We start from the raw sequence: 13,197 nt of genomic DNA, 5'->3' as shown, positions 1-13,197 counted from the left end.
TGAACACCCAGGACTGATCTCCTTTAGGATGGACTGGTTGGATCTCCTTGCAGTCCAAGGGACTCTCAAGAGTCTTCTCCAACACCACAGTTCAAAAGCATCAATTCTTCGGTGCTCAGCTTTCTTTATAATCCAACTCTCACATCCATACATGACCACAGGAAAAACCATAGCCTTGACTAGACAGACCTTTGTTGGCAAAGTAATGTCTCTGCTTTTGAATATGCTGTCTAGGTTGGTCCAGGAGCTGACTGTGGCTCAGATCATGAACTCCCTATTGCCAAATTCAGACTGAAATTGGAGAAAGTGGAGAAAACCACTAGGCCATTCAGGTATGACCTAAATCAAATCCCTTATGACTATACAATGGAAGTGAGAAATAGATTTAAGGGATTAGATCTGATAGAGTGCCTGAAGTACTATGGATGGAGGTTCGTAACACTGTACAGTAGATAGGAATTAAGACCATCCCCAAGAAAAAGAAATGCAAAAAAGCAAAATGGCTGTCTAAGGAGGCCTTACAAATAGCTGTGAAGAGAAGGGAAGTGAAAAGCAAAGGGGAAAAGGAAAGATATACCCATGTGAATGCAGAGTTCCAAAGAATAGCAAGGAGAGATAAGAAAGCCTTCCTCAGCGATCAATGCAAAGAAATAGAGGAAAACAACAGAATGGGAAAGACTAGAGATCTCTTCAAGATAATTAGAGATAGCAAGGGAGCATTTCATGCAAAGATGGGGTCAATAAAGGACAGAAATTGTAGGGACCTAACAGAAGGAGAAGATATTAAGAAGAGGTGGCAAGAATACACAGAAGAACTGTACAAAAAAGATCTTCATGACCAAGATAATCACGATGGTGTGATCACTCACCTAGAGCCAGACATGCTGGAATGTGAAGTCAAGTGGGCCTTAGGAAGCATCACTATGAACAAAGCTAGTGGAGGTGATGGAATTCCGGTGGAGCTATTTCAAATCCTGAAAGATGATGCTGTGAAAGTGCTGCACTCAATATGCCAGCAAATTTGGAAAACTCAGCAGTGGCCACAGGACTGGAAAAGGTCAGTTTTCATTCCAATCCCAAGAATGCCCAAACCACAATTGCACTCATCTCACACGATAGTAAAGTAATGCTTAAAATTCTCCAAGCCAGGCTTCAGCCATACGTGAACCATGAACTTCCAGATGTTCAAGCTGGTTTTAGAAACGGCAGAGGAACCAGAGATCAAATTGCCAACATCTGCTGGATCATGGAAAAAGCAAGAGAGTTCCAGAAAAATATCTATTTCTGCTTTATTGACTATGCCAAAGCCTTTGACTGTGTGGATCACATTAAACTGTGGAAAATTCTGAAAGAGATGGGAATAGCAGACCACCTGACCTGTCTCTTGAGAAACCTGTATGCAGGTCAGGAAGAAACAGTTAGAACTGGACATGGAACAACAGACTGGTTCCAAATAGGAAAAAGAGTACGTCAAGGCTGTTTATTGTCACCCTGCTTCTTTGACTTATATGCAGAGTACATCATGAGAAATGCTGGGCTGGAAGAAGCACAAGCTGGAATCAAGATTGCCAGGAGAACACATAATAGTGACTTTAAAAATATTGAATAAAAAGGTAAAATTCCAAAGTTCTCAAAGAGAAAAGTAATTCATCTATAAAGGAAGAAAAATCAGATTTCTCAACAGTGATTCTAGATGCTGAAAGGCAATGGAGCAGTTATTATTTGAAATATTAAAAGAACTTTGAACTTACAAAATGTTACTTAAGTGTAAGGGCATAATAAAAAATATTCTCAGGTATTCAATGTTTAGCATTAATTCTATAGAGACTCATATTGAAAATAGTTTTAAAAGTAAGCTCTCAATAAGTAAAGCAAATGTAGGAGATAATACAAGAGGTATGGGAAGAAAAAAAACTTCAGATATTTTGGTTAACTCTGTTGCAGATTTACAAAAGTCTAGGTACAGATTGCTTCCCTGGTGGCTCAGGTGCTAAAGAATCTGCCTGCAATGCCAGAGACCTGGGTTTGATCCCTGGGTTGGGAAGATTCCCCTGGAGGAGGAAATGGCAATCAACTCCAGTATTCTTGCCTGGAGAATACTCATGGACAGAAGAGCCTGGCGGGCTACAGTCCATGGGGTTGTAAAGAGTCAGATATGACTAAGCAACTAAACGCAGCTAGGTACAGAGGAAAAGGAGAAAGGATATTATCCATAATAACTGACTCTTACATCCTGGATAAATATCAATATGATGGAGACAGGAAGCAAGTTAAGTTGACAAATCGGTCATGAAAGTGTGCTAAAATCTTTGTCTTAACTGGGGGAAGATACAGATTGACAAGTTTAAGGAATAATTAGGGTAAATGGCCATGAATATGTCTCAATAAAGACAATCACTATAACTTTTAAACTTCCAGAAGAAGATTCAAGGAATATAGTGGAAATTATAAAGGTTGAAAAAAGTAACAAAAATACTGCAAACTATGAAATATGATAGCAGAACTATGTCCTATGTTACAGTAATTATAAATGAGTTAACTCAACAATTACAAAATATAAACTGTCAGAGTATGTTGAAAAACAAAATCAAATAATATGTTGTCTACAAGAGACACAGAGTAAAAAGACATAGAAAAGTTGATAACAACAGCATGGATATGAACCAAGACAAAGCTGGGGTAGCAATCCTTTTTCCTAAATAGGAATTATGGCAAAATACCTCAAAGGATAAAGAAGGATGTTATTTATCTATAAAAGGATCAATAGAACAAAATATATTTTCACCATAAATATGTACGCACCTAACAATGAGGCCTGCAACTATTAATATTTAAAGCAGCAACTGACAACTGCAAGGAGAAACAGTATAAGTATAGTTGGAGGTTTTTTACATCCCTATTTAGAAACACATACCAAGCCAACAAAAATAAAATACATATTGAAGATTTGAACAATACAATTAATGTTTAAGCACAATTACTAACAGAATGTATATATTTTTGGGAGAGCACATAGAATACTAAAGAAAACAGACTATGTTTTCAGTAATAAAGGTATGCTAGAAAAATTCCCAAGGGATCAATATCACATATAATGTATTTTTTGACCAGAATATAATAAAATTAAAATTTAATAACAAAAGAATTGCTAAACATTAGACATACCTCAAGAAGATAAGAGTGTACATCTTTGACTCAGTCCATGAAAAAAACTTTGTGTCTTTACCTCACAAAAACTCCAAAGTAAAAAAAAAAACAAAAAAACCCAACAACCCCAAATCTTGAAAGTACAAGGAACTTCAAACAAGCCTTTCTCTCTTTGCTCTGTCATTACTGATGACCTGACTCTGCTTCTTTTTTTTAATTTATTTATTTTTAATTGAAGGATAATTGCTTTACAATATTGTGTTGGTTTCTGCCATATATCAACATGAATCAGCCATAGGTATACATATGTTCCCTCCTCCTTGAACTTCCCTCCCACCTCCCACCCCATCCCACCCCTCTAGGTTGTCACAGAGCACTGGTTTGAGCTCCCTGATTCATACGGCAAATTCCCACTGGCTATCTATTTTTACATATGGTAGTGCCTATTTTTCCACACTATTCTCTCCATTTGTCCCAACTTCTCCTTCCCACCCCCACTGTGTCCACAAGTCTGATCTCTATGTCTGAGTCTCCACTTAGTCAGTCAGTTCAGTCGCCCAGTCGTGTCCAACTCTTTGCGATCCCATGAATTGCAGCACGCCAGGCCTCCCATCCATCACCAACTCCCGGAGTTCACCTAAACTCATGTCCATCGAGTCGGTGATGCCATCCAACCATCTCATCCTCTGTCGTCCCCTTCTCCTCATGCCCCCAATCCCTCCTAGCATCAGAGTATTTTCCAATGAGTCAACTCTTCACATGAGGTGGCCAAAGTATTGGAGTTTCAGCTTCAACATCAGTCCTTCCAAAGAACACCCAGGACTGATCTCCTTTAGGATGGACTGGTTGGATCTCCTTGCAGTCCAAGGGACTCTCAAGAGTCTTCTCAACACCACAGTTCAAAAGCATCAATTCTTCGGTGCTCAGCTTTCTTTATAGTCTAGCTCTCACATCCATACATGACCACTGGAAAAACCATAGCCTCGACTAGACAGACCTTTGTTGGCAAAGTAATATCTCTGCTTTTCAATATGCTATCTAGGTTGGTCATAACTTTCCTTCCAAGGAGTAAGCGTCTTTTAATTTCATGGCTGCAGTCACCATCTGCAGTGATTTTGGAGCCCCCAAAAATAAAGTCTGACACTGTTTCCACTGTTTCCCCATCTATTTCCCATGAAGTGATGGGACCAGATGCCATGATCTTCGTTTTCTGAATGTTGAGCTTTAAGCCAACTTTTTCACTCTCCACTTTCACTTTCATCAAGAGGCTTAGTTCCTCTTCACTTTCTGCCATAAGGGTGGTGTCATCAGCATATCTGAGGTTATTGATATTTCTCCCGGCAATTTTGATTCCAGCTTGTGCTTCTTCCAGCCCAGCGTTTCTCATGATGTACTCTGCATAGAAGTTAAATAAGCAGGGTGACAATATACAGCCTTGACGTACTCCTTTTCCTATTTGGAACTAGTCTGTTGTTCCATGTCCAGTTCTAACTGTTGCTTCCTGACCTGCATGAGTCTCCACTGCTGCCTTGCAAATAGGCTCATCAGTACCATCTTTTTAGATACTGTACATATGCGTTAATATATGATATTTGTTTTTCTGCTGAGTCAGTTTCTTGCTTTCAGACTTTCACATGAGAATCAGTCACTAGCCTTTGATATTACCCAATGGTCTTTCTTCTATAAAATGTGAGATTTTTTTTCTCTTCCCCCCATACTTTTGCCCTTTCTTGTTTTTCCATTATGATTATATCACACTTTTGGGGGGTTGGTAATTGAGATTAACTGCTCATTATTATGACTATATAAATATTATAACTAAGCCACATAATGGATACTTCCCATTCCATAATAGGTTATAACTATTAATACATTTCCTTTCATATTGAAATTTTTGTCTTTCTTGCAGTTAGTGATTGACTTTTTTTCAGTTTTTTTTATTGGCGTAAGATTAATTTACAATGTTGTGTTAGTGTCTGCTGTACAACAAAGTGAATCAGCTATAGGTACACATATATCCTTTCCCTGTTGGGCCTCCCTCCCACCCCTCATTCCACCCACCTAGGTCATCACAGAACACTGGGCTGAGCTCCCTGTGCTGTATAGCAGCTTCCCACTAGCCAGCTACTTTACTCAGGGTGGTGTAAATATGTCAGTGCTACTCTTTCAATTTGTCCCACCTTCCCATCCCCCCGCCCCCGCCCCCCACCCCACCGTGTCCACAAATCTGTTCTCTCTACTGAGTCTCTATTTCTACCCTGCAAATAAGTTCATTAGTAACAATGTCTTATTTTGCTTAGTTTCCAATGTGTCTATGTAGTTAATTAATCTCTAACTCTCAAACAGAACTGAAAAATCTCCTCTCAATATGTTCAAATAATGTTAGATATTCTACCAGTCTCTAGACTATCACTTTTTTTGGAGACAATATTCTTCTGCTCTAAATTAAACAACTTCTCTCATCTTTTTTAAAAATTAATTTTTATTGGAGTATATCTGCTTTACCATGTTGTGTTAGTTTCTATTGTACAGCAAAATGAATCAAGTATACATATACATGTATCTTCTCTTTTCTGGATTTCCTCCTTCCAATTTAAGTCATCACAAAGCACTGAGTAGACATCCCTGAACTATTCTGTAGTTTCTCTTTAGTTATCTATTTTATACTCTCTCTAGTCTCGATGCACAGCTGTTATGTTGAGATTTTCCTGTATCATTTTTCTGAAAATTCTCTTAATTTCACTCTTTTTTATACTTATTTCAGCAAAATATTTTATTTATTATTTTTCAAATTGACGTATAATTGCTTTATAATGTTTCAGGTGTACAGCAAAATGATTCGGTTTGCATACATATATATTACATATTCTTCCCAGGATTTTTTCCTTTATAGGTTATTATATTAGATATAGTTCCCTGTGCTATACAGTAGGTCCTTGCTGTTTATATATTTTATATAAAGTAGTGTGTATCTCTTAATCCCAAATTTCCAATTTATCCTTTCCTCTCTCCTTCCCCTTAGTAACCACAAGTTTGCTATGTCTGTGAGTCTATTTCTGCTTTGTAAATATGTTCATTTGCATAATTTTAAAATATTCTATGTATAAGTGATATGATTGGTATTCTGTCTGACTTACTTTACTCAATATGATAATCTTTAGTTCCATTTATGTTGCTGCAAATGGCATTATTGCATTCTTTTTTATGGTTGAATAATATTCTATTGTGTGTGTATATATATATATATACACATATACACTACATCTTCTTTATCCATTCATCTGTCAGTGGACATTTAGCCTGCTTCCATGTCTTGGCTACTGTAATAAATAGTGCTGCTATGAACATTGTGGTGCCTGTATCGTTTTGAATTAAAGGCTTCATCTTTTCTGGATATATGCCCAGGAGCAGGATTGTAGGATCATATAGCAAAATTCTATTTTCAGTTTTTTAAGGAACCTCCATTGTGTTTTCCACAGTAGCTGAACCAACTGACATTCCCACCAACAGTGTCGGAGGGTTTCCTTTTCTTTACATCCTCTCCAGCATTTGTTATTTGTAGACTTTTAATGATGGTCGTTCTGACCCGTGTCAGGTGGTACCTCTCTGTAGTTTTGACTTGCATTTCACTAATTAAAAATAACTAACATCTTTATTATATATTTTGAATATTTTAAAGCGTTTTCATCTTTTCACATCCATCATTTTATCTTTACCATCATCATTGTACAGATGGATTATATCTGAATTATTGATTTGTTAGCCAAATTAACAAAGCATTTCTCCACATAATGTGAATACACCATGTTTTCTATAGTGTTGAATTTTACATGGTCGGTTGTGCCTCTTTGCTTTCAACACTTTTAGGTTTTGTTACCTTCTACTACCAAACGTTTCAGCACTGTTTGAATTGATATACACACTGTGAAGAGTCTCCAAGAATAGTGTTCACAGTTTCCTTCGTACTTCCACAGCAGTGCACACTTATGAACACAGAGCACTTACCATTGTGTATACTATTCGTTTCTTTTCTTTGTTTTTTTTTTTTTTGTGGGGGGGGGGGCGAGTATGTGCTGTCTCTACCTTGAGTACTTTTAGGTGCTGGACTTTGTTTTGTTCATCTCTGTGACTCAGAGCCTATTATAATGTCTAGTACCTAATGGCAACCAATTCACTTTCACTGAATGGATGAATACTTCATTGGTAAATGAAATGCTCACCATCGAGTGGCAAACTTTTCCTCAACACAGAATTCTCCTTCAGTTGGTTTCTTAACCCTATGTCTTTCAGAAGATTTCCCAGATCGTTATGGTCAAGAACCTCCCCTTAAAAAATAAAACAATGATAAAAGGTCAAACTTTAAATAATAATAATAGTAATAAAAATACAAATAATACCACTACCACTACCACTACTACTACTACTATCAACTGTTTGTGCAGCATCATCCACAAATATAGGATAAAAAGCAATAGAAATATTAAGTATTGTTTAATTACTTAGAATTAGAAGGGGGATTCAGAAATAGTTTATTTGTGGTAAATGGAGTTCTTCAATGTTGGGAACAAGTAACAAATACACCACACAGAAAATCATTTATTTTTGATAATAATCAAATATTTCTGTAACAGCTCATTAAATTTTCTGGTGCAAATAATTCTGCCAGCATGTAATCTTTGCTCTATTGTTTTATTTTTGCCTGAATTATGAGCTTCTTCTCAGTGGTCAAATTACTACATGTGTAATTTGCCTTGCCATTTTGCTTTTAGAACAGCAGGAAAATAATAATATTATTGAGAAATACCAAAGCATAAAGGGTTTATTATTGAGGCATTATACTGTAGCCTTTAAAATAAGAAGTAGGCAACAATTAATTATAATAATGAATAACATTTAGCTTATAAAGCTGTCTTTCCAGTTATGTACACATTACCAATTAAAACAGATATAGTAGCAGGATTAATATATCATGGACAGGCTAACAGAAAATACTTTAAAAATAACTTCTTTTGTTAAGTATTGAGATTTTAAAAATTATTCCTTATTATTTCTTCTCACTCACCTAGAAGTTCTTGTACTTCATCTAGAAGTCTATCCAGTTTAACTCTTCTCTCAACTACAAAATAAAACAAAATTTAGATATAATCCTGCTATGACCTAAATCATGTCCCCTTAATTTCATATGTTGAAGCCCTATTCCCCAGTGTGACTGTATTTGGAAATAAAGTCTTTAGGAGGTAATTAAGGTTAAATGAGGTTGTGAGGGTGGAGCCATAATCCAATAGGACTGTGGCCTTATAAGAGGAAGATTTTTTTTTTTTCTCTCCACCCTGCCGTGTGAAGACACAGTGAGAAGGCAGCTGTCTGCAAGCTAGGAAGAAAACTTTCACCAGAAACCGAATAAAATGACACAGTGATCCTGGATTTCCCTGCATCCAGAACTTAGAGAAAATAAATTTCTCTTAAGTCACACAGACTATGGTATTTTGTTATGGCAGCCTCAGCAGACTAATACAGGTCCCAATTATATAAAATTCTTAAACCGTGGAGTAAAATGTAAGAATTTTGCAGTTGCCAAGAGTTTTTTGTTTTTTTTGTTTTTCCTTCTAGTTAGATGTTTTATTTGACTCTTTGCATTCCTATGGACTGTAGCCTGCAAGGCTCCTTTGTCTGTGGCATTTTCCCGGTAAGAATACCGGAGTGAGTTGCCATGACCTCCTGCAGGGGATCTTTCCAACCCAGGGATCGAACCCATGTCTCTTATGTCTCCTGCATTGGCAGGTGAGTTCTTTACCACAGTGCCACCTGGGAAGCCCTATATAAGCATAGGCTTGGGGGAAAAAAAGACTCTAAGTATGACAAACACATTTATTCCATTTATTCACCTTTTACTTTTTGTATTCCTCACTCATTAGAGTGGGAGAGAAAAAAAACTCATTCCTAATTTTGTCTTGTTTTCTGTTCCAGCTTTATAGCTGACCAAATTGTAAGATATTAAAACTGTACACTGTGATTATTTTGTATATATACATTGTGAAAAGTTGCCCCCATCTAGTTAATTAATATCTCTCACTATATAATCTATCCATCTATTAACTATCTATCTATCTATATGTTTTTGGTGAGAACATTTAATTCTATTCTCTTAGCAAATTTCAATTAAGCAACACTCTGTTATCAACTACAGTTACCATGTTTTACATTAGATCCGTTGATCTTATTTATCTTACAGTTAAAAGACATTTCCTGGAGAAATTTGGGCAGGAGAAACAACATGATTAGTTTCTTGTTTTAAAAACAGCGCTGCTGGGACTTCCCTGGTGGTCTAGTGACTGAGACTCTGAGCTCCCAATGCAGGAGGTCCACAGTCCCACTCCTGGTCAGGACTAGATGCTGCACACCACAACTGAAGATCCTGCCTGCTACAACTAAGACCCAGCACAGCCAAATACATAAACTTTTGTTTTTAAACAATTTATCTCTGTTTTTTAGGATTTGCTCTCTATAGGCTTCTGGCTTTTTCCAAGAAATTAACAAGTATACTTCAGATATTTCTACAGAGAAATAAAAAAAATTTTTGCAGGGCACTGGGTACTTGAAGTGCTTACCATCAATTGGCAGGTGACTGCATAGTTCCTCAATGTCTTCCTCATCAAGTGGGAATCCCAAGTTCTTAAGAGCATCATCTATTTTATCGATATTAACCTTTCCTCCTTATGAAAAAAAGGGATAAGAATAAAGGAAATCTGTGATTATGCTAAAGAGGAAAAAATGCCTGGTCATATCAATCAATCAACATAAATGGAAGCAAAAAGCAATGACACCATAAAACTCTTGAAGTGATTAAAAAGAATTAGTTGAGGAATTAGAAATAGAAAAATTCTTTTCAGTGTTCCAGGAAACACTGTTACAGCAATTTACAAGGTGAATTTACCTAGAAGAAAGAGGTGAGTATTAAGACTAACACATTATAGCAGAGACAATGCACATATTATTACCATTTAGTAAAATTCAAAATTTGCCACACTGACAAAATAATGTAGCTATTTCTTTCAATTGTGTACAACTAAGAATGTCAGCTCATTAAAAAACTAGACTAATACAATTAGCAAGCCAATCAGTGAGAAATAAAAGAGATTGTAGAAAAGTAAATGCAAAAGCTTGAAGATCTATTTTTTCTTTCTTGGCAGTTTTCTCACTCACCTCTGTATTTCTTTACTCCATCCATCAACCTGTTTTTATACACCATTTGATTTTCTGTAAGATAAGAGTCAATTTAGTTCATAATTAAGTGGAAACTCAGAAAGTACTATTTAATTGTTTGTAAATTTTTATAAATTTTTAATTAGTTAAAATCCCAAGAAGGAAACAAAGAAATGAATAAGATTCTCAAGGTTAACTATACATTCTATGGCATCTGATGTACTGTTAGCGAAACTCTAACATGTAAAACAGATTTTTTTCCTTTTATTTTTTTTTCTACAGTGTACCTTCCTTCCTTTCCTCAGCTCTTCTGACTACCACCTTTCCCTACTTTTAGTTTTAGAATTGTTATAGATGTTGGTTCCAAAATTTAAAGCTATTTCTCTGTAACAGCTGCTGCTGCTAAGTCGCTTCAGTCATGTCCGACTCTGTGCGACCCCACCAGGCTTCCCCGTCCCTGGGATTCTCCAGGCAAGAACACTGGAGGGAGCTGCCATTTCCTTCTCCAATGCATGAAAGTGAAAAGTGAAAGTGAAGTCGCTCAGTTATGTCCGACTCTAGCGACCCCATGGACTGCAGCCTACCAGGCTCCTCCGTCCATGGGAGTTTCTAGGCAAAAAGTACTGAAGTGGGGTGCCACAGTACCCTACAAAAGAGCATTACACTCCAAGTAAGGATTTAAATGGTAAGAACTGAATATTATATATCAGAATTGGTACTTTTGACATTAATTTTTCTCTTAATTAAAAAATGAGATACAAATGAAACAGAGCATTGTGTAAATTTAAGGCATGAAACATATTGATCTGATACATTCATATTGCAATATGAGGGCCATTGTATCATTAGTAACACCTCTGTCATTTCACATAGTTATCATTTCTTCTTGTGCTGGGAACAATTAAGATCTTTTTTATAATACAGTTTTGTTGTCTATAATCACTATACTGTGCATTAGATCTCCAGGACTTATTTATCTACTGGTTTCAAGTATGTATCCTTAAATAATATCTCTCTCATCCTTCCCCCTCAACCAGCCTCTGGAAACCACCATTCTACTTGCTCTTTTTTTGAATTAGTTTCTCTAAAGATTTCACATAGAAGAGATTATCATCCAGTATTTGCATTTCTCAGACTTAATCTCACTTAGCATAATATTTTCAGAGTCTGTTTTGTTGCAAATGGAAAGATTTCCTCTTTACTCATGACTGGATAGTACTCCATTGTATATAATATACTATATTTCCTTTATACATTTATTCACTGATGACCACTTAAGTTGTTTCCATATCTTAGATATTGCAAATAATGCTGCAGTAAGCATGGCAGTGCATATATATCTCTTTGATAACCTGTTTTCATTTCCTTTGGATATATGCCCAGAAGTGGGGTTGCTGAATCATATGACAGTTCTATTTTTAATTTGTTGGGGAACTTCATATTGGTATCCATAGTGGCTGAACCAGTTTATAATCCCACCAACAGTGTACAGGGTTCCCTTTCTCTATATCCTTGAACACACTTGTTGTCTCTTGTCTTCTTGATATAAGCCATTCTTACAGGTGTGAGATAGTGTCTCATTGTGGATTTGATTTGCATTTTCCTGATTAGTGATGATTACCACTTTTTCATGTGCCTGTTGGCCATCTGTATGTCCTCTTTGGAAAAATGTCTAATCAGATTCTCTGCCCACTTTTAAGTTGGATTTCTTTTTTGTTATCGAGTTGTATGAACTGTTTATGTATTTTGGATATTAACCCCTATCTGATACATGGTTTGCAAACATTTTCTCCCATTTCACAGGCTGCCTTTCCATTTTGTTGATTGCTTCTCTTTCAGTGCAGAAACTTTTAAAGCTGATGCAGCCCCATTTGCTGAGTTTTTTGTTGTTGTTTGTGCTTTTGGTGTCATATCCAAAAAAATTCTTGCCAGGACCAATGTTGAGGAACTTCCTCCCTAGGTTTTCTTCTATGAATTTTATGGTATTAAGTTTTAACATTTCATTATTTGACCCATCTCAATTTAATTTTGTGAAGTGTAAGGTCGAGGTCCAATTTAATTCTTCTATATGTGGTTATCCAGTTTTCCCAACATCAGTTGTTGATGAGATAATCCTTTCCCCATTTGATGTTCTTGGCTCTCTAATTAAATATTAGTTGACTATTTATGCAAAAGTTTAGTATTAGGCTGTCTATCCTGTTTTGTATATATGTCTATTTTTATGCCAGTACCATACTGCTTTAATTACCTTAGCTTTGTGGTATAGCTAGTGGTCAGGAAGTGTGATTCTCCAATTATGTTTTTCTCTCTTATGATTGCTTTGGCTATTTGGGGTCTTCTGTAGTTCCATATAATATTTAGAACTTTTTTTCTATTTCTGTGAAATAGAAATTTCAATTTAAATAGAATTGCATTTAATTTGTAGATGGCTTTGAGTAGCATGGAATTTTTAACAATATTAACTTCCAATCCATGAACACAGGATGTCTTTCCATTTGTTTATGTCTTCTTTGATTTCTTTCGATGAAATCTTGCAGTATTGTACAAAATTTTCATGTTCTTAGATAAATTTATTCTTAAGTATTTTATTATTTTTGATGCTATTGCGAATGGGATAGTTCTCTTTACTTCTTTTCCAGATGTTTTGCCGTTAGTGTTTAGAAGTGCAGTTGATTTCTGTGTATTGATTTTATATCCTGCAATGTCACTGAATTCATTGATTAAATTCAACAGTCTTTTAGTTGAGATTTAGTTGAGATTTTGAATACACTGGATCCTTGAAAAATACAAGTTTGAACTGCAGGGGTCCACGTACATGTGAATTTTTCTTCTTTTAAACTAGTGCTT

The 13,197-nt window shown here is 36.0% G+C and overlaps 1 protein-coding gene across 1 annotated transcript in view; it reads right to left on the bottom strand.

The window, feature by feature from the left end:
- EFCAB3 (EF-hand calcium binding domain 3) overlaps positions 1-13,197 on the bottom strand; it is a 154,595-nt gene that overhangs the window by 116,443 nt on the left and 24,955 nt on the right. Inside the window, exons 14-17 of the mRNA XM_061392259.1 lie at positions 10,351-10,404; positions 9,756-9,860; positions 8,210-8,263; positions 7,368-7,472 (exon numbers count right to left, since the gene is read on the bottom strand). Of these exons, the coding sequence (XP_061248243.1) occupies positions 7,368-7,472; positions 8,210-8,263; positions 9,756-9,860; positions 10,351-10,404 (318 nt within the window). The remainder of the gene's footprint in view (positions 1-7,367; positions 7,473-8,209; positions 8,264-9,755; positions 9,861-10,350; positions 10,405-13,197) is intronic.

This window comes from Bos javanicus, chromosome 19, assembly GCF_032452875.1.
Source record: "Bos javanicus breed banteng chromosome 19, ARS-OSU_banteng_1.0, whole genome shotgun sequence".
NCBI classification, from domain to species: Eukaryota; Metazoa; Chordata; class Mammalia; order Artiodactyla; family Bovidae; genus Bos; species Bos javanicus.
This window is presented reverse-complemented; position numbering and strand designations above follow the sequence as displayed.